Source organism: Symphodus melops, assembly GCF_947650265.1.
Source record: "Symphodus melops genome assembly, chromosome: 22".
Lineage (NCBI taxonomy): Eukaryota > Metazoa > Chordata > Actinopteri > Labriformes > Labridae > Symphodus > Symphodus melops.
The window spans coordinates 2,431,649-2,452,197 of NC_136712.1; the positions used below are offsets into that span (position 1 = coordinate 2,431,649).

The 20,549-nt window shown below is 45.6% G+C and overlaps 1 protein-coding gene across 1 annotated transcript in view; it reads right to left on the minus strand.

Moving 5' to 3' along the window:
* Nucleotides 1-72: 72 nt before the first annotated feature.
* Nucleotides 73-20,549, minus strand: part of dgki (diacylglycerol kinase, iota) — a 56,116-nt gene continuing 35,639 nt past the window's right edge. Inside the window, exons 9-35 of the mRNA XM_079335233.1 lie at nt 20,372-20,446; nt 20,158-20,253; nt 19,137-19,219; nt 18,149-18,209; nt 17,943-18,056; nt 15,320-15,445; nt 14,721-14,799; nt 14,397-14,452; nt 13,161-13,223; nt 12,659-12,732; nt 12,401-12,512; nt 12,237-12,323; nt 11,724-11,836; nt 9,705-9,767; nt 8,387-8,487; nt 7,653-7,732; nt 7,283-7,327; nt 6,855-6,924; nt 6,646-6,686; nt 6,420-6,544; nt 6,013-6,038; nt 4,872-4,909; nt 4,205-4,325; nt 4,042-4,078; nt 3,743-3,842; nt 3,124-3,267; nt 73-3,079 (exon numbers count right to left, since the gene is read on the minus strand). Coding sequence (XP_079191359.1) covers nt 3,157-3,267; nt 3,743-3,842; nt 4,042-4,078; nt 4,205-4,325; nt 4,872-4,909; nt 6,013-6,038; nt 6,420-6,544; nt 6,646-6,686; nt 6,855-6,924; nt 7,283-7,327; nt 7,653-7,732; nt 8,387-8,487; nt 9,705-9,767; nt 11,724-11,836; nt 12,237-12,323; nt 12,401-12,512; nt 12,659-12,732; nt 13,161-13,223; nt 14,397-14,452; nt 14,721-14,799; nt 15,320-15,445; nt 17,943-18,056; nt 18,149-18,209; nt 19,137-19,219; nt 20,158-20,253; nt 20,372-20,446 — 2,097 coding nt within the window. The 3' untranslated portion in view covers nt 73-3,079; nt 3,124-3,156. The remainder of the gene's footprint in view (nt 3,080-3,123; nt 3,268-3,742; nt 3,843-4,041; nt 4,079-4,204; nt 4,326-4,871; nt 4,910-6,012; nt 6,039-6,419; nt 6,545-6,645; nt 6,687-6,854; nt 6,925-7,282; nt 7,328-7,652; nt 7,733-8,386; nt 8,488-9,704; nt 9,768-11,723; nt 11,837-12,236; nt 12,324-12,400; nt 12,513-12,658; nt 12,733-13,160; nt 13,224-14,396; nt 14,453-14,720; nt 14,800-15,319; nt 15,446-17,942; nt 18,057-18,148; nt 18,210-19,136; nt 19,220-20,157; nt 20,254-20,371; nt 20,447-20,549) is intronic.

Here is a 20,549-nt window from a genome sequence, read left to right on the forward strand (position 1 = left end):
ATGTGAAATCCATTTCAGTTCTGATTTTTACCAAAACAATCGATGGACAGAAACAAGGCCAGAGGCGAAAACTACTGCATCACATCTTTTAACAAAGTCATCAAATAATACAACAAACTTCAAGTAATCCCATCATCATCATCATCATCATCATCAGCAGCAGCAGCAGCACGGAAATAAAAAATACAAAAGCAGAAGAAAAATAAACCAACATGTTGAACCTCAGAGAGAACTCGGGTAGAAATCATTTATATTCATTTAATAGTTGAAACAACAATAATGCCTTTTTGTCTTTTAAATAATCCAGAGAGGTAAGAAAACTGTCATGCATAACCAACGCTGATGAGACACAGTTTGATACACAGTCGTGTTTCTGTTCCTTAGAAGGAGTGATGACAAGCGTGTGTGTGTGTGTGTGTGTGGATTAGCTTTAACCGCGGTCAAATATCCTCACAGAGAGAGAGAGTTCACTCAAAGGGCTTCAATCGGCTTCTTCTTTCTGTATTTAGTTCGTTCTTTATTTTTAAAGTGCCCACGCACTCAGAGGAAGGACTCAGCCGCAGGAAGAGAAAAAACTACTATCTGGCAGGTTTCAAGGTCGACCAGTAAGGTCAGGAGGGCAGATTTTGAGATTAGGCAACATTTAACATCGATTTCTTTTTACTTTACGAGCGGATCCAATCAGGTGTCAGATTTGCCGAGCTCGTCGTTGAACCGGTTTCCAGAATGAGTTGTTCTCCTTGTTTTGGAGTGTTACGTTAAAGAAAAGCTGAAAAACATTTATTGATAATGTTGTTGTTTGTCTGTTGTGATTTTGGGGAAATGATTGACTTAACGGGATATGTAAAGGACTCCCTCAGATGCAGCATAAGGAGCTCATTTGTTTGTTTTTTTTCTGCAGATTTCACAGGTTTGATTTGAGTTTGCTTGAATTAAAAAAAAAATTAAAAAAAATCCTTGCACGGGTTTGAATAGTAAAGATAAAACACTGAAGAGTGGGTGAATTGAAGAAATGAAAGGTAACGACAGTTCAATCTGATCAATACTGTGACTTTTTGTAGAAGCTGAAACTGGACGACATGAGTTACTGCACTTTTTTAAAAAACAGAATTTACACAACGACTCCGAGTCTTTAAAAATCTCTCGTCATGTCTGCGAATCCTCGGCGAGAGTCGTCACTGTTTTATATTTAGATGTAGTTAACAACAGGTTATAGAAAAAGAGAGCACAGGGCTGTTTAAGAGTTCAATGCATCGACAAACATGCACAAAAAAAAAGAAAAAAAGAAAAGAAAGTGTAACGAGACAATCATGGAACCGACCGGAACACACATTCGATAATCCTCGGTGCGAAACATTAATGTAATGTAAACAATCAGAGAGAAACGCAAAATAAGACGTCATCGATTCATTCATTTTGCATTGAATATGGCTCAGCTTCTTCTTCTTCTTGGATAAATGCTGCTCTCACTCACACACACACACACACACACAGTTATATCACCACACAGTTTGTTTTCATGGTCACGCTTATCAACGTCTCTAACCAGGTCTGATATGGAATGGGCCATATTGTAACACACACACACACACACACACACACACACACACACACACACACACACACACACACACACACACACACACACACACACACACACACACACACACACACACACACACACACACACACACACACACACACACACACACACAGCATGTTAGGAGCACTGTCGGGGTCGGGAGTACCAGACACGCGGTGAAATATTCAGACTGTTTGACGGCGATTGGAGCATCTGTAATCTGTTTTAGCGATGACGCTTAAATCATCCTTTTTGTGAACAGTTTGGTGACAGCAGAGGAATATAAAAAGCTGCTGTTTGTTTTTGAGCTCTCCAAATAGTCCACTGTGGTTCAGCCCCTGAAGGATATGATGAATTCTCGACGCCACATTACAGGGATAGAGTGGGCAATCAGAGGAGAGAGAGAGAAAGTGGGACCACAGGTCGGACTTGAACCCGAGCCGCCCGCTTGGAGGACGACAGCCTCCGTACACGAGACGAGACCTCCCATCGACGCCATCTGTGCCTGAATTCTTTTTTGACTTATTGGATACTTTAAGATTATTGGAGACTTAATATTACACCTTGATCGTGTCCAATCAGGTCACTAAATACTGTTAGACAGAGTGTGATGGACGTCAGGATGGCTGGTGCTCGCGCCCCATGTGTGGAGAATTAAGTCCTTGACCCTCAGCTTTGCTCTGACCTGCATGTCGCTCCTCCCCCTCTCTCTCTCTCCCTCTGGTGTCTGACTCTTTCCACTTCCTGTTTCTAAAATAAAGAGAGAGAAGATAAGTCTTAAAAAACGTTAAATGGCGTCGCTGAAGTGAAACGACTTCTCTTCCTCCTGATGATGTTTTTAAAAAACTTTGACTTTGCTTAAACTCTCTGACTTTAGATCGTTGCCTGTCATTGCTTTGAAGCAGTTTCTCATATTTTCACATTTTCAAAATGATAGAAATAAACAGTTTTATCTTTTCCTTTCTAAAAGCCGTCCTTCGACCCGGTGATGTAGCTTCCCAATAAATAAAAACATCAACGTTACAGTTTGGTATAAAAGCGATCCGTCCTGGGAGTCTGATGACAGCGATGGATTCTGGGAACATTTCCTGACGCGGCGTCAGTGTAATGTCTTTGGCACAAACATTTGATGGGGTAAATATAGAAAAAGCTCAGAGTGTCGACGCGCTCTGAGATGACGCCGCATGTCTTCGGGATTCCTCTCCGCAGAAACTGTCGGAGTGTGAAATCTGAAATGTGAGCGAAATAAAAGACACGTCTTCAAGTGAACTCGCCGCCAGACGGCTGCTCAAAGTGCACTTACATCCTGAACTGTTATATAGTCCGACAATCAATCACTCAGCCAATCAAACAATCAATAAATAGAATATGAATAAATAAATACAAATAAATAGTTGAGCTTTAAAATCTCCTCTGAGCTGAAGCAGTTTACACCTCTGGAGCTTCAATCCAAAGTCTGTTTTCTCTGCGAGTGTGTGCAGAGTCCAGAGAGACACAGTGTGTGTGTGTGTGTGTGTGTGTGTGTGTGTGTGTGTGTGTGTGTGTGTGTGTGTGTGTGTGTGTGTGTGTGTGCTTCAGACAGCAGTCTCTAAGTCCTCGTGAGGAGTAGAAGGTGTGTTTTGTTGGGCGCTCAGGTAGGTGGTGAGCTCCGAGTCTCCCTCCGCTTCCTCTGCTGGTGTTTTCCCCTGGTGGACAAAAAAACACGACGGCAGAGTGAGAGGAGAGAACGGCTGCACGTATTCTTCAGCTCGTCTCACAGATGATTACTCAAACTATTTACTGCGGCCTACAAACACAACTCGTGAAGTCGTGTACAGGAAAGACTTCAGGATAAAGAAGTCCTATTTGAGCTTAAAACGCCGCCCGGAGGAACACGAGGCGATGATCTAGATCAACACTTGAGCTCCTGAACGTTAAGCTAACTACGCTAACGTTAAGCTAACTACGCTACGTTGGTTCAAACATGTATCAGCTCACAGCTGAAAATCAGACTTAAAGTTTGACTGAAGGTGAGAATCTTTCTGCAGGTCGTGACCTCGGGTTTCTGGTCCTAGATTAAAGTGTGTGTGTGTGTGTGTGTGTGTGTATGTGTGTGTGGGGGGTTGTGTGTGTGTGTCCACTGAACTGTGAGTGTGTGGAGCATGAAAGCTGCGCATTTACCCGGAAGTTGGTCTTCTGGAGCGACGCCCCGGCCTCCACCAGGAGATGACACACGGAGTGCTGCTTCTCTGAGGCGGCTTTGTGCAACGCGGTGTCCCCTCTACACACACACACACACACACACACACACACAAAAGTTTCTTCACATACTCGGGTAACAACAAGAGACGACATAAATATCTTCTAAACAAGATAAGCTGCAGATATAAAGATATGACGGTGGGTCAAGTGGAAGTATTATCACAGAAAACTGAAATAAACACACACAGAGTTCTTCACACAAAAACAGAACAACATACTTCTCTCGGTCCGTCAGATCCAGAAGCACCTTGGAGCCTGAAATCAAAGAAGGAGGAACAAACAGCGTCAGATATTCGGATCGTTCAAGCAAACACCGTCCGGATGGTGGACAGTGATGAACAGATGTTCACACAGAGACAGGAGAAGGATTCGCTGTCTCACCCTGCTGCAGGATGAAGCTGACCAGCTCGGCGTGTCCGTTCCGAGCAGCGATGTGCAACGCCGAACAACCTCCAGAGTCTCTGACCAGCAAGCTGACGCCTCGACGCACGCACTCCGACAGCTGTGCACACGAGCAGGGCGAGAAAAGAGATTAGGGACACTTTTATTTACAACAAGGAATATAAAGAGATATCATGTGGAGCTTCTTTGTATTCTGTCGACTGTAAATCAAAAACCGGTGAAACTGCAGATGTTTGATTTTCTGCAGGTGAGGTGGCGTTCTCACTCTTTCAAACACTTTTCACATGAGCTCAGTTTATTTTATATTTTTGTCGTTGTGAGTCCAGAGGTTTGATCATTTCGTAAAGTTCATCTGTCTGTCTCGGCAATCGCATCTTTTTTTCCCCTCTCGTGACTGCATCAACTTTATAAGCAAACGTGCTGAATGCTGAGTCATGTTTTTATCAGCTGTTCAAAAAGAGAAGTTGAATCGAAATGTTGTTTTTTTTTTTGTTATGAAGAAGTTCAGTGGTTTGGAAACTCCAAAAGCAAACAAAAACAGGTGCAACCAGTTTTGAATTTCACATTTCTCGAGAATGTGAGTGTGTGTGAGTGTGTGTGTGTGTGTGTGTGTGTGTGTGTGTGTGTGTGTTAGATTGCACCCTACCATAGAAAGATCCCCCGTGCTGGCTGCTTTAAGTAGAGCTGTGGACACAAAAAGAGATCATCATCATCATCGTGTGAGCTCTGGGCACAGAGGGGAAATTTCCACAGACAAACACCTACGATGACCCGGCATGATGAAGGTCAAGGCTTTAGTTAGTTTACGTTCTACGCTAGTCTGCATGTTTTTAAAGACAGAAGAAGAAGGGTTTTTTTTACCCGAGCTTAAAAAATAAATACTATCATGGTGGGGACAAAATACAATCTTTGGGCTTTGCAACTCGCTTCCAGTTTATGTTTCTGTTGAACCACAGACTGTAAATATTAACGTCCGGAGGCTCATCAGCAGCAGCCGCCATGTTGGAAATGCTGCCTCAAACTAACTTTCAGTCAACTGAACGACAGGCTGGAGCTGAGGTGGGTTTTAAACCTCTTGATGAACCGTTATGTCCCGCCCACCTGTCAATCATGTCAGCCACACGCCTAACTAGGCTGCAGCTTGTGTTGAACTAACAAAACCTGGCGTTGGACACACCCTGAATGCACTTTGCACTTTAGACACTGTGTGCTGAGCAGCAGACAGCGCCGTGTCATGTCTGTGTGTTTTGATGAGTCATGCTTTGTATTTGCAGGTATTTAAGGACGTTCCTGCTTGCAGCACTTGTGTTGCTTTCGGTCCTTGATTTAAAAAAATCAAACTTTTTAACTACGAAACACGAAGCAAACCTTCAGAATAATCAGATCTGAATTGAAGGTGTGTGAGGATGAACTAAGGCAGCACAAACACAGATATAAGAGGCGGAGGGGGTGTGGTGTTTTTTTGCTATCTGAGGGGGAAAATATTAAAGTGAAAGTGAAAGTGGACGGACTGATAGCATGTCTGGACATGTCTGGAACAACAGGTTGACTGGACTGGAGAGTCCCAGGATCAACAGAGACGTCTCTCTGCACACGAGGTCTGAGGACACAAGGCTGCAATAAAACCTCCTCAAACGTTCAGAACTTTCCAGAACGAGTCTTTGAAGAACCAAAACCATTATTTGAATAATCAAAGGGGAAGATTATATTTAGGAAATGCTGATCAAAGGCCATGAGTGCACGCAACAACGGATGTGTGTGTGTGTGTGTGTGTGTGTGGACTGTACCTTGGTCCTCTGATGATAAGGGAGAACTGAAAAATGAAAAGGTTAAAAGAGAGTTAATATGTGATTTACTTTCATTTAAAAACAGTTTAAAATATTTTATCTTGTAAAGTTTTAAAACATCTGTGTTCAGCTCGTGTTGTTGGGAATGTGGAGACGGTAAACTGAACCATCATAGCAAACGAGACGTTTGAGGACGTGACCGACAGGAACACGCCGCTCATAGATTCAGAGTTTGACGCCTTTTCAGCGCCGGCTCAACGTCACATCAACCCACCGTCGGGATCAGACGTGAGCGCTGAGCTCATTAACAAAGTGGGAAAGGTGAAATTCCCTCCCTTTAAAATGTTCTTCTAAAGTTCCCAGAGTTCAACACACAAACGTCTTAATGAATGTTGCTGCTGACGTACCCAGCGGAGGGCTCCACCACCAGATCAGGCATCCCCGTGGACGAGCCCTGACTCACAGTCGGAGCTTCGTGGTCCAGGATGAAAACCTCCTCCTGACAGATTTCTGTCACAAAGTGGAGGTGCTCCTACAGACGCACAGAGCAGAGGCACGTTAACGCAAACGCACGGACATCGGGACGTGATAAACACCATCATTTTGGGTATTTTCTTATTTGAGTGTTTTCACCTGAGCCTTGTCGATGCGATAGAAGCGGTCCGCTGAAGTGGCTGTAGAGACAAACATCGAGAAGATGTTAGAAAAAAATAAGACCGGCATGTATCCGATCAAACGTGCCGAACAGACGAGAACTAAAACAGCAACACGTGATGTTAGCTTTACATTTGACCGCTTCTATCAAAACAGGGAAAAAGTGACTTTGTGTTTCAGTCACTCACAGTCCAGGAAGCTCCAGTTCGGAGAGAGCCGACTGGTGGAGCTGGTCCTGGGAATGCCTCGACACTCGTCCTGGAGGAGAAGAAAACGGACGCTGAGATCTTCGACATCACTGACCGTTAAAACTCAAAAACAACAACGTTTGAAGAGAGAGGAAGCAAAGACAGAGAAAACTGTTTCTGAGCAGCTGAACCATCGATAACAAGAAGCAGACGATCAGGACAGTGAAGCAGAGTAGCTTACTTTTACTACTATTTCATTTCTCTGTGTTGTGATGCCTTCGACGTCTTGTGTGCAGCACTTTGATCTACCTCACTGCTGAGGATTCGCTTCATGAATAAATCGACGTACTGCTATGAAATTCACACATTTTGGACATCATAATGATAACTCAACTTTTTCTACAGGGAAACACCCAAAAGTCATATACCTGATAGTGCACTCTGTGGCCAGTAGATGGCGCCTGGTGTAAGTCCTAGCAAGCACAGCAGACAGGTTTCAAGGTTAACAAACAGCCAAAGCATTTGGAGCAAAAAAAAACTTCCACAGATGTTAGCTTGATTAGTCCCGCCCCCCCTCCACCGACATGAGACACAAAGAGCGGCTCTGCATTCCCACCGCTGCTGCCTATGACTTCATTTATGTTTATATATAGATACATAGCACACTAACAAGAGAGGAGGAGCGACGGTGCTGCAGCAAGCGAGCGTCATGAGATCATGATGACAGGAGAAGAGAGGGTAAAGGGAAGAAGACGGGTTGAGTTCTGACGACGGGGGGGGGGGGGGGGGGAAACTTGCCTCTTGCAGTCTGTCGATGTAGAGTCTGCACGTCTCCAGGTCACAGTCGCCCCTCACCACCACGATGCCGACTGGGATGGCTGGAAGACGTAAAACAAACAAGGGGGAGAAAGTTCTGACACATGACTGACGCTTTCTCTGATATCCCATCTTTTAGCTTTTTTTTTTTTTTTTTTTTTTGTCTGTGTGTGCTGTTTGTGAATATGCAGCTCCTGTTGCTCCATCATGTTCACCAGCTGGGATCTGACTGTGTGTGTGTGCGTGTGTGTGTGTGTTTGCAGATAGATGGACAGCATAGAGAAGGTTTGTGGAGCTTTTCTGCGCTCACTGCTTCAGGGCCAAAATACACTCCTGACCTCCTGATTAACTACGAGCCGTCCGGACCTCTCGGGTCGTCCGGGACATGTCGGACCTCCGTCCCCCGAGTCCGAACCAAACATGGAGATGCAGCGTTCACTTTCTATGCTCCGTATATCTGGAACAAACTCTCAGAAAACTTGTTTTAAACTTTAACTCTGCACCGTCACCTGTACGCTTTTTTAACTTTTGTGTATTTTAGCTTCAGTGTCTCGGTGATTGTGTGAATCGTCTGTTTCAGGGTTTCTTCTCTCGTGTGTCGAAGCACTTAGTCAGGACAGCTGCTAGCAGTGACTGCATATACCAGCAGGTATTGCTTCTCTGCATTTACTCAGTTTTGAAAACACACACACACACACACACACACACACTCTTACAGATGTCTCGTAGTCGTTCTTTGTCGTACTGCAGCCGGTCGTACTCCTGCAGGCTGATACGATTCACCCGAAGACGCAGACGATCAGGAACTGCATGAGGACTGAAAAGGAAAAACACACACCTGATGAAATTTAAGATGAGCGCACACACACACACACATACAGACACACACACACATTTCAGACACCCGCAAGCGTGTGGTGATAAGGACGAACATGCGCACATGCACACAGACACACACACACACACACACACACTTAAAGAAAACAGTAAACTCCTTATCCATCTTGTGTTCATGTTTTCTGTTTTCCATTTTCCTGTTTTTAAATAAAGTTTTTTAAGTTGATGCATAAAGATTTGTAGAAATAAAATATTAAACTTTTGCAGTAGAAATAAAAAAAGGCTCAGCTCTCCTTGTGAGTTTGACGCAGGCCAACACATTTTTAAGTCGATCATCGTGGGCAACAATGCCTTGAGCGAGGACGGAGGCTGATGAAGGCAGATTATTGACGTCAGAATCAGGGTGGGCGAGAAGAAAAAAAAACTCTGCTGATGGATAAATAATAATAAAAAAAACCCAACAACCCTGCCTTTAAAAAGCTCCAGCCTGAACCATCAGGGTGTGGAACTACAAGGAATTATTTACATCTGCAGTGTTCTTCTCAGCTCAAGCATAATCATGCATCAGCTGTCGGGGGGGGGGGGGGGTCAGACAGGTGAGGGGGGCAGGGCAGGTGCAGGGGGAGAGAAAAGCACAGCTCAGGGTAAAGTGAAGTGCAAAGGGAACGTGGCGACAGGAAGCTCATTCAGAAGAGGAGAGGCTTCTTCAGCATGCTGCCATACAGATACTCATTCATCACACTCAAAGACTCGATGTGAAGCTAATAAACATCTTCAACACACACTATCATAACTGCACCTCTGCCTGCTTGTCTCATGTTGTCACCTGTTTTATTGTCTTCTGATGTTTTCTTTTTATCTATTTGACTTGTTTTGTGTTTTTTCTTGTCATACACATGTTTAAAGAAAGAAATCTACACATGAGACTTTCATGAAATGAACCACCTGCAGGGAAGAACAAAGAAGAACTACACTAAGCTGAACCTCATTGGATAATAAAAACAGGAAGTGTGCGTTTGGAAATGACTGTTCTAGGCTGAAGTTGAAACACCTACAGTAAAATGTAAACTATGTAAAGTATGTATTCTGTTATTATGGAGTTAAATATCAGTCGAAGCAGAGACACATCCATCTGTACACACACACACACACACACACACACTCTCTCTCACAGTGACAGAGGGCGCAGGTACTTACACAGAGAAGGAGTCTGGGGGAGCAGAGAGGCGGCGCAGATCAGCTGCACACACCTTCTGAATACTACCGCCGCACACACAAATATACACACACACACAAGGAGAGGAGGAGGAGTGTGTGGTAGAGAGGAGAGGAGGAGAGACGAGGGGTTAATGAGAAAACAAAGAAGAGAGGAGAGAAACAGGCGGAAAAAGAAGAAGAGAAAATAAAGAGGAGGAGGAAGAAAAGAAAGGGAGGAGACACAAGGCGAGAAGAGGAGGAGAGTGGTGGAGGAGGAGAGAGAAAAGAAGAGAGGAGAGGAAACAAGAACATGAAGGGGAGGAGAGGAGAGGAGAGGAGAGAAGAGGAGAGGAAGGGAGAGGAGGGAAGAGGAGGGGAAGAGGAGAGGAGAGGAGGGGAAGAGGAGAGGAAGAGGAGGGGAAGAGGAGGGGAAGAGGAGGGGAAGAGGAGAGGAAGAGGAGAGGAAGAGGAGAGGAGAGGAAGAGGAGAGGAAGGGAGAGGAGAGGAGAGGAGAGGAGGGGAAGAGGAGAGGAAGGGAGAGGAGGGGAAGAGGAGAGGAAGGGAGAGGAGGGGAAGAGGAGAGGAGAGGAGAGGAGAGGAGGGGAAGAGGAGAGGAAGGGAGAGGAGGGGAAGAGGAGAGGAGAGGAAGAGGAGAGGAAGGGAGAGGAGGGGAGAGGAGAGGAAGGGAGAGGAGGGGAAGAGGAGAGGAGAGGAAGAGGAGAGGAAGGGAGAGGAGGGAAGAGGATAGGAAGGGAGAGGAGGGGAAGAGGAGAGGAAGGGAGAGGAGGGGAAGAGGAGAGGAGAGGAAGAGGAGAGGAAGGGAGAGGAGGGAAGAGGAGGGGAAGAGGAGAGGAAGAGGAGGGGAAGAGGAGAGGAGAGGAAGAGGAGGGGAAGAGGAGGGGAAGAGGAGAGGATCACAGGGTAAAACAAATAAAATGAGACAGGAGGGAAGGACATAAACGAAGGAGAGGAGAGAAGTTAAACAAATGAAAACAATAAATAATCAATGTTTAGAAGAAGAGGAGGAGGAGGAGGAGGAGGAGGAGGAGGAGGAGAGAAGCCCAGAGGTAAGTGGACACACACAAAGAGCACAGCAGCAGAACATGAAGCAGAGACTCAGCTGTAGTTATTCCTCTGTTATGAGTCTTTTTGTGCAGCCTGTTTTACAAACTGTTATAAACAGGCCGACATTTAAACACAGATAAATACATGAAGAGTTATTAGTGCTGCGAGGATGGAGGAGTGTTAGTAGCCACACAGTCTCACGCAGACTGTGTAAAAAGATGGATGCTTCTACTCTGTACGGGGCGCAGACGGCGTCGAGGTCAAGTCCCGCCCCTCCAAGCAGGCGGCCCGAGTTTGAGTCTGACCTGTGGTCATGAACTCCGCCCCCTCCATGTCAGGAGACTGATTCATGTGTGAGCGTTCACTCCTCTGAGAAGTTTGGATTGAAACGCCGCGATCGGCAGAAGAAGAAGGAGGATTAGCACGAGTGTCTGAACCGACTCGAGAAGGCGTTCTGCTGCGGACCAACCCAGAGTGCCACAGATCCGTTCCCCCCGTAAACAGGCGAGCGAAAAGGCTCTGGCTCCACTTACATCCATCTTTCCACACAGTCAGTGTCCTCACAGTCTGACATTGTTTTCTAATAGAGTGCTGTGGGTTTCTCCTGGAAACAGATCAATAAGTGTCTCCTTCGGTTCCCCAGCTGATGTACACAAGTAGAGGGGGGAAACCGCAGGGTGTAACATGTCACTGTGTCAGTGGAGTAACCCCACGCTGTTTTGATTTTGGATTAATGTGAGTGGACGAACACACAGATCGCTCCTCTGATTGTGTGTTTTTTTTTGGCGCTCTGGTCAGAGATGTGGGACGTTGAGAGGAGTGAATGTCAGCGCCCACCGAACAGATTGTATGACTCACTCAGTGCAAGCCGGGCTTTTACAACGCTGCTGGCCTAGTTCCTCTGTGTGTGTGTGTGTGTGTGTGTGTGTGTGTGTGTGTGTGTGTGTGACTCACTCGTTAAGCAGGGGAACAGAGGTGCGTCTCTTGCTCTTCTGGACCATGTTGGCCTGATTTCGCAGGGAGATGTGGAGAGTGGAGGGAGACAGGCGGCACGGCTCTCCGTCCACCTTCACACGCACACGCACACAAACACACACACACACACACACACACACAGGGATCAATGTTAAAAGCAAATGATTAAACAGAGGCGGAGTGATGGGAAGGGCACGGCATCGATGGGCTGTTTTCAAATATCTCCGTTCCAGTGAACAGCACCTTTTATCATTAGCTTCACCAACGTTCTTTGACTGATTTCGAGGGGAAAAAGTTGGAATTTAAAAGACTTCAAGTCGAAGCTGAAATATCGAAATCTGCAGAGAAACAAAGATCGAAATGTCTCTAACCAGCGGCTGCAAATCATCAGAGTTAGCTTAACGCCGCACTGATTACCTGCGAGTCGTGTTCACATGCTAAACTGTCTGACACACAGTGTGTGTCGTGGTGCTGGGGAGTGCGTGTGCTCACCTGCACAGGTACAGTCTTGTAGGTGGTGAGGACGACTTCTCTGCACTGGTGCAATCGCTCTCCGTGACCGCCGACCTGTAGCGCCGCCTGGTGGACGAGAAAGACCCTTACACACACGCGTAACGTACGACTCTGTTCGTCTGCGTTTAGCCTTCGTTTCTCACCAGCGAGGCCATGGTGAAGCCGATGACCTCGATGCAGCCGTCGTCATGGCGCTGCGGTTCAAAGTCTCGGTGGTCTCCCGTGTTTCCCCACGGCATGGTGCCAGCACAGTACCTGCAAACACGGGTTTGTTCAAGGTCTCCTTTCCGTTTTCTGACTTCGGTAAAACGTCACAATGTCGCACAAACGTTTTATCACCTCGCACGAGAACTCAGAGCAGTCAGCCGTGTGGGGTGAAGTGACGTTTCTGATTCACCTACCTGGGAATGTTTAGAAACACGATGCACTGAAACTTCAGCTCCTGGATCTTTGGAGTTAAGTCGGTACCATCGCACTGAGAGAGACACACAAAGAATTACAACTCGAGTATTCTCACTTTGTTACAAACAACAAACTCTTCTCTCTCTCTCTCTTCAGATCCTTAATGTTTTAGTCATATTCACTCTCAGTTTACAGTTTGACTCTTTTCTCAAAGCCTCACCATGCAGGTCAGAGACTTGTGAAGGACGTTTTTCACTGTCGTACGGTTTAAGCAGGCAGCAGAATAGAAGATGAATGTGATTGTTTGTTTCCGTCCTTGCCGAGAGGTCAGAGGTCAGCGGCGGTGTAAAAAGCTCTGCTGAGTGTTCAGAGTGTCTCTGAAGGACACTCGGGTGGACGTCACCCGAGCGGCTCAAGGACGAGCTCTGGTAATCAAGCGGCCGACCTGCTGCCCAGACATGTCGACACGGAAAAGTGATACGTGTGTGTGTTAACACTCACCACTACTCTGACGTGCTTGGACAAATCCCTGGAGCTCCTCTGAAGGAAATCTGAGAACGCGGCCTGTGAAGACACACACGTGCACACAAAGAGACGCGCACACACACACACACACACACACACACACACACACACACGTGCACACAAAGAGCCGCACACACACACACACACACAGAAATGTACATAATTAAACAGAATCATTACATTACATTCATCAAAAAAACATGAATCTCCCACATGCCTCTTTTCCAACTTCTCCTATCTTTTATTCCTTACATCTTTGAGTACATATTCTACTAACTGAAGAAGTACAAACGCTGGATCTCATGTCTAAAGAAATTATTCAGGATTTCCAGCTTTAAGAAATTCTCTGAAATACAGGGTCTTAAAAAAAATGGTTTCTTAAAAAACAAACGTGTCTCTAGTTGTGTCTACAAACGACCATCCTCTCCGTCTTCTGCCTGCTCCACTTTTTATCTGCTCAAACAGGCCGTTTGGAGATTTTCCCTTCATGACATCACAAAGGGCAGTAGCCCCTCCCCCAGGTGGGTGTTTTGTGGCGGCAGAAGTTCAGTTTGTAGGGACTTGAGTTGGGAACAGGAGGGTCGCCATTCAAGTCCTGGCTCGGACTAAAGAATGGAAATTGGTGGCGAGGGTCCAGTTCACTCCCTGGAGTACTGCCGCAATGCCCTCGAGCAAGGCACTCAACCCATTCTGTTAGTGCATGTCCACAGGTCCTGTTTATATTTCAAGGCTTTGCATGCTCTGATCAGAGAGTCAACCTCGGGTTCCCCTCTGGGATCAATGAGAACCCTGAGAGGTGATAATGAAGTCACTATCAGTTCACTTGGACTGACGTGTATTTCCATCAGAATAACAGCAGGTCGTGTGGAGGTGACCGACTGTTTGAAAAAAATGATTTCTCAACGACAAAATGCAACATGACGAGAAAGAAAAAAATGCTTTCGTTCTGACGAGAGAATCCAACTTAAGTCTAAAATTAAACTTTTTATTGCAGAAAAAACTTTTTTATTTTCTCCTCATTAAAGACTCCTCACGCGACCTACTTTACCCTCAGTGCCTCCCTCGTGCAGTAAGCAGACCTTAAAAGATCCTTCATGTCTTCTAACTTCCTTCTCTTTGAGTTGTGCTTTGAGTGTTTGAGTCTTATAGAGAAGGACACTCCCTGCACGAGCTCCGAGTGTAAATATGCAGAGAGTCAAGAGGAACACTCACGCCTGCATAGAACATCTTGTTGCGGAAGCGACTGTTGAACTTCTCCGGGTTGGCCTCTGGGGGAAAAAAAAAAAAAAACGTTCAGAGAGACGGAGAGAGGAAACAGAATACATTAAATAAGTGGAAGAGTACTAGGGTGAGAAAATACGACTCGACTTGTGCGTATGCGTGAATGAACGGGCGCCTTTTTAATATTTCATTTATTCTGCTCATCGACCAGCGGAGTGGGATGCGGAGGAGTTAATGGAACATAAATAGAGCTAATGCAGAGTGAAACATGAGAAAATAAATAAATAACGAGACGTTAAAACACATTTCAGAGACCTCTGGATTCGTGGAACTCCAGGGTGACGTGAGCGTCGAAGCCCAGGCTGAAGTAGTTGTTGAAGACGTTGAGAGGCAGCTGAGGACGCAGATAAAAAAAACACAGAGGTGAGTGTTTCTGCAGGAATGTGACACAATTCATCCACGCAGTTCACATCTCAAATACGCTTCACACGGGAACCCAGGGCAGCTGATTCACCGCGGCTCCGCTTCCTACTCTGAGAGAGAATTTAAAGAGGGAGAAGGTTGGGACTTTTTTTGATCCAGTAGATGTCGCCCTTGAGGCTGCGGTCCTCGTCGTCTCTTCAGCTGTCCTGTCCATTAAAAAAAAAAAAAAAAACGAAACTTAAACAAGAAAAGAAAAAGTGAACTTCTCTTCAACAAGTCGAGTGGAGGGAAATGAAACGTGAACTCGACGCTGGTTGGATGAGCTGCAGGAAATGCTGTGATAAAAAGTTAATAAAGTTCTGATAACTTGAGCCTCAGTCCGGCCTTTAATAAAATATGAACCCTCAAATAAAAGATTGAACCTCGGAGGACGTGCTGATTGATCCATGTGCGTCAACTTAGAAAGAGTGTAAGTAGGCCGGTCCTCTGACCTTCTGTGTGCCCTCCTCCGGCTGCGTCACGCTTTTCTCCACTAGAAGGTTCCACCTGTCGAGCTGCACAACCGAACCGTCCTCCACGTGACACAGAACCTTGGACACCGGTTCATCTGTGTAACCCTGCAGAGAAGAAGAAGAAGAAGAAGAGAAGAAGGTTAAAACGACACCAACGGTCCTCTCTTACGGAAGCCCACAGAGGACATGCATCCTTGCATTCTTGCAGTTTGGGATTACAAAGCTTGTTTTCATGTGAGGACAAAACAACAGGCCGGTGATTTAGATACGGCAGACTAGCACGCCATGCTAGGACACTTATGAGGACAGGACAGGTCAGCCTTTCTCTTTACACGTTTATTTTTGGGATTTTTTTTATGCCTTTACTTTAGAGATAGGACAGAGGAGAGAGTGGAACAATCAGGCAGAGAGAGAGAGAGCGAGAGAGAGAGCGAGAGAGAGAGAGGAATGTTACGCCGGTCAGAAGAGGAGGAAGTAGAGAGGCGCTGATGGATGACAGGACAATTTATGTGGAAAGAAGAGAGATGGTGTCCTCTTAAGCTGAATTAGCGCCTGCATCCGTCTCTCTGTTCGCTCTCTCTCTCTCTCTTATCTACCCGTTAACAAGAGCCCGACACACACACACACACACACACACACACACACACGGAGCGTGGAAGGATTCGCTCTCAGTAAGAGGTCATCGAGGCTGCTTCACTGACACTGTGGTCAGCCGTCACACACACACACCCACACACACACACACACACACACTCACACTCACACACACACACACACACACACACACACACACACACACTCACACACAAAAGAACACAGCAACCTGATGATAGTAGCACTCATCAGCAGGGCCTCCTCAGAGACAATCACACACACACGGACACACACACGGACACGGACACAGGGTGCGTCACGGGGACATTCACACTCACACCGAGAGAGAGAGGAAGGACAGATGAACCGGTGAGTAACACAACAGAGTGTCAGCGAGACAGGAGAGGAAGAAGAGGAAGAAGAGAAAAGGTGTTAGAGTGGTGTAAAAGTAAATAGATGCGAAGGAAGGACAGAGGTGGGAAGTGGAGGACGAATATCACGAGGAAAGGAAAGGAAGAAAGGACATTTTGGAAGGACAGGAAAGAACAGCAGACATAATGGATATAAACCCTTCAGTCACAAACAGAGGACACAAAGGACACACTAATCACACACACACACAGATATGAATGTTCCCTCTCTCTCTCTCTCTCTGTATCAGCACTTTATCAGATCTGTGCTCGTCCAATCCTGCAGAGTCACGCATGTGTCCTTGATCCAACGCTTCGCTCCGCCACATGAAGTCACAGCAAACAGACATAAAAACCCTCATTTGTACTCATCTGAACGTAACATGTCTTTGAACAGAGTCAGAATAAAATGTGCAACATCATCACATCGATAAGCACGAGTCAAATTCATCTCGTCTTTTGACTCATGCGGGCGAGTGTGTTATCTTTACTGTGAGCCCACATAAGTGCTCCAAAGAATCCTAATGGAAGAATGTGGGAGCTGCGAAAGGTCTCTTCTTCTCCTCCACTGCAGTTATGCAAAGTGGAACTGTGTGTGTGTGTGTGTGTGTGTGTGTGTGTGTGTGTGTGTGTGTGTGTGTGTGTCAGGGGGCAGATTCTTCAGCTTTTCACCAACTAAAGAGACTGAAGTGCCTTCCCGCAGAGCGATGACGCTTTTCTGTTTCACGTTTAAAAGCTCGGACAACCTGCATCAGACACCTCGACCTTGACGGAGGAGGTGAGAAGAAAAAGACTGGTGATTGTCGCCGACCTCGCAGAGGTTCGGTGACGACATGAGTGGGATCCAAAGTTTAATGGACATCTTGAATACAGAAACCGAAGATTTGGTCGGCAGCTTTTTAGCAGGAGGACAAAACCGTGTGCGGATTCAGATGTTACAGAAAAAAACATGTGTGTTGTGTGTATGGAGTCATGTTTGAGTCCAACGAATGAATACTTAAATAATGAGTCTAAAAAATCGACTCTCTTCAAGGTTACTTCACTTTTTTACCTGCTTGAGGCTCAGAGTTATTTCACCAGCTCGTTATCTAACTTCATCAGTCTGTCTTCTAACACTCCTCTGTTATCTGAGCCTGACGTGTCGTGCATGAAGACGTCACACGGCGGCTGGTTTTCAGGGTGCGGAGGATGAGTTATGCAGGAAGGAGAACACTGTTGTACACTTCCTGGAATGTGGGGGAGATGATCTGAAACTCCTGAGTTTGCTGGAAATTGTTGTTGATTGAAAACGAGAGATGTCGATGTCGGGTGCGTAGGACTTCTATTTTTGTTGCCGTGGTATCGAAAACAAGAATCAATATCTTTGATTTTGTGCGTGCATTCTATCAAACTTTAAAATGCACTTTTCCTTACAGCCCTCACTGGATCATTCAACCTCCATTAATTTCCCTCTTCAAGTGCAAAGTGTTGAATTTCTCATGCATCTTAAATCTTCATGTTGTGAATTTAATGTAAAAAATAAATAATAAGAATAAAAACTTCAGGCAGGAGACACCGCCGCGTCCTGTCGCTCTCAGAAGTCAAGGCTGTGAACTCACCCCACCCCAGTTGAGCGTCCTGGCGAGGTCATTTCCTGTTCCCAGAGGAAGCACTGCGACCGGAGGCTGAGGGTTCATCTGCAGCTCGTCCAGCGTGGACAGGATCCACCCCACCTATTGTGAGACGTACGCACAAAGTATGAGCAGCCGTAACGTACACAATGAGCTGGAGCAGAGCTGCATGAAAGCGGAGCAGAGTCTGTTACCGTGCCGTCGCCTCCGCAGGCCAGGATCCTCAGATTTGGCACTTTACGATACAACTCCAACCTGATGTTTCACAAAGAGAGAAAGCAAAGCGAGGTCTGCTTGTGGAGTGAAAGAGGCTCCATTCAGGGGAAAACTGATTGAAGTTGAGTGGCTGCAATTTGTGCTCAAATCATGAGCAGAGTACTGAAATAAGAGGTCATTGTCACCCTCTTGAAGTTCATTTTGATAATAATTGGATGTGAAATGAAGATGGATTATTGATGATTGTATAGATCTCTTCAAATCCCTTTTGCAACATTTGGATTTGTGTTGACAGAAATTTCCTTTTTTTTGTTTGTTTGTTTGTTTTTAAACCTTTTTAAGTTTTCTCTTCATACATTTCCATTTTAGACAGCTTGGATTTAAAAACACAGATACATCTCTTTAGTTGTTCATCCTTAAAGGAAGAATATGAAACATGTTCCACATAAATCCAGCAGAAATCCAGTGTGTCTGTGTGTTAATGTGTGTGTGAGTCCTGACTGTCTACAGTGAGGGAGAAGCTGGAGTCCTGCTGGCTGTGTTGTTGTCAGAGCTGTGTTTACTCCTCCCCTCGTGTATAAAAGCTGTTTCAGTCAAGAAGAAGAAGAAGAACATACTCAGACTGTCACATACCTGCTTTTAGATCACAGTTATTCTGTGTTAACGTGTGTGCAATGTGAAGCTACGAGCTAAGTGTGCTAACAGTGGACTGCTAACACAACAATGCAGGACACAGGCAATGGCTAAATGCAAGGTGAGTGGGATTGAAGGAGGCGTCAGTGTGGAGGAGGCGTGGCCAAACAGCAGTTTGTTTTGGTGCTCGAGGGCGACCTCTACTGGTTTAAAAAGTTGCACGTTCTAAATGTTGTCAAGCACGGCGACGACAGTCCACCCTCTGAGGCTGTCAGAGAGACGAAGAGATGACTCTTTAATAAAGCCAAACACTAACAACTGAAGGGTACTCACGCCTCCCGCAGCCCCCCCTGTGACAGGTCGAAGACTTGTCGAGGGTTCAAGATCCACATGAACATCTGCAGCACCTTGGCACCCTGCAGAGAGACAGAGAGGACAGAGATGACTCCACACAGCTGAAGGTGTCCTTCAACAAGCGCACAATCTCAAACTATTCTAGCTCCTGTTATCAAATCCACAATTCTCTCCAATATGAATCCTTCAGCTGCGACTCTCTTCATCTGATAACAGTAATCCCGTTTGAGCTGACATCTCCCTAATTAAACGTCCTGTTGTCGGCAGCGTCGCAGGATGTAATAACTCCTGAGGAGACTTCAGCGGCTCGCGATCTGCCCAGGCTCGTACAGAAGAGACGCAGAGTTTAAAGTTGTTTTTTTTCTTCTTATTATTATTAACATCTGATGTCATGATGTCAGATCAGGTTGATGTGTCTTTAAATGGAGGGGTTACTCACAACACATAAAATGAGTCCTTTCTACCTGCAGGGAAAACGATGTATAGACAGAGAGGAAGTCATCCTTACACCTGAGACACACTGAAGCTCAGAGAGAAAAAAAACAGATATATCATATACATCTTCTCTGTCACTTAAATACGTCGCTCACTGTTCATTTAGTCACAAGTCCATCGTTATTGAGTAACGAGCATTTGGAAAAACAATCGATGCTTTTTTCTAAAACATTTAAAGTTTAGGTTCGAGGCCCGGGTAGAAATGTTCATAGTTGTCATTGTTTATGGTGACGGCATCTGATCGTCTTCGAGCTTCGGACTTTCAGTCTTGATTAATGACAAACGTTCTTGATGATTGATTGAATGATTTCGATTTCGTCCGTCTTGTGTTGTTCCAACATTTTCACCTCTCGCGGCACAATAACGAATATTCGCCATGTTTTCATAAGGAGTCAGATGAAACTACCTTCTGATTCACTGATGCTCATTTAGTGGATTAAAACTGCTTTTTTCTGAAATGTCTTTTTATTCAGGAAACATCGATGTTGTGTAAAGGTGTGCACACCTGGTTGCCTCCGCTCTTGGGATTGACAAATACCAAGATTGGCTTCATGAGAGGAGAGGGGAGGGGCTTCAACATGAACGGACGCCATTTTGACTCCTAGAGAAAAGAACAATGAATGTGCAGAAAGTTGAGCGATAACAAGGAAACAACACGTTAAACCTCCTGGTCATGAACGGAGCGGTAACACGTCGTACAGTCGGTGTGTGTTACTCACATCCAGTCCCTTCTTGCTCGTCCTTCGTTTGAAAGATGTCCGCTTTTTTCTCCTTGCAGAGTTCTTCAGAGAGTTCTGGAGTCAGACACACACACACACACACACACACAGTTCAATGGTTAGCCCACCGTCACAATCTTCCCTGTGATGGTGATTGAAAGTGTAATAAATCATGTGA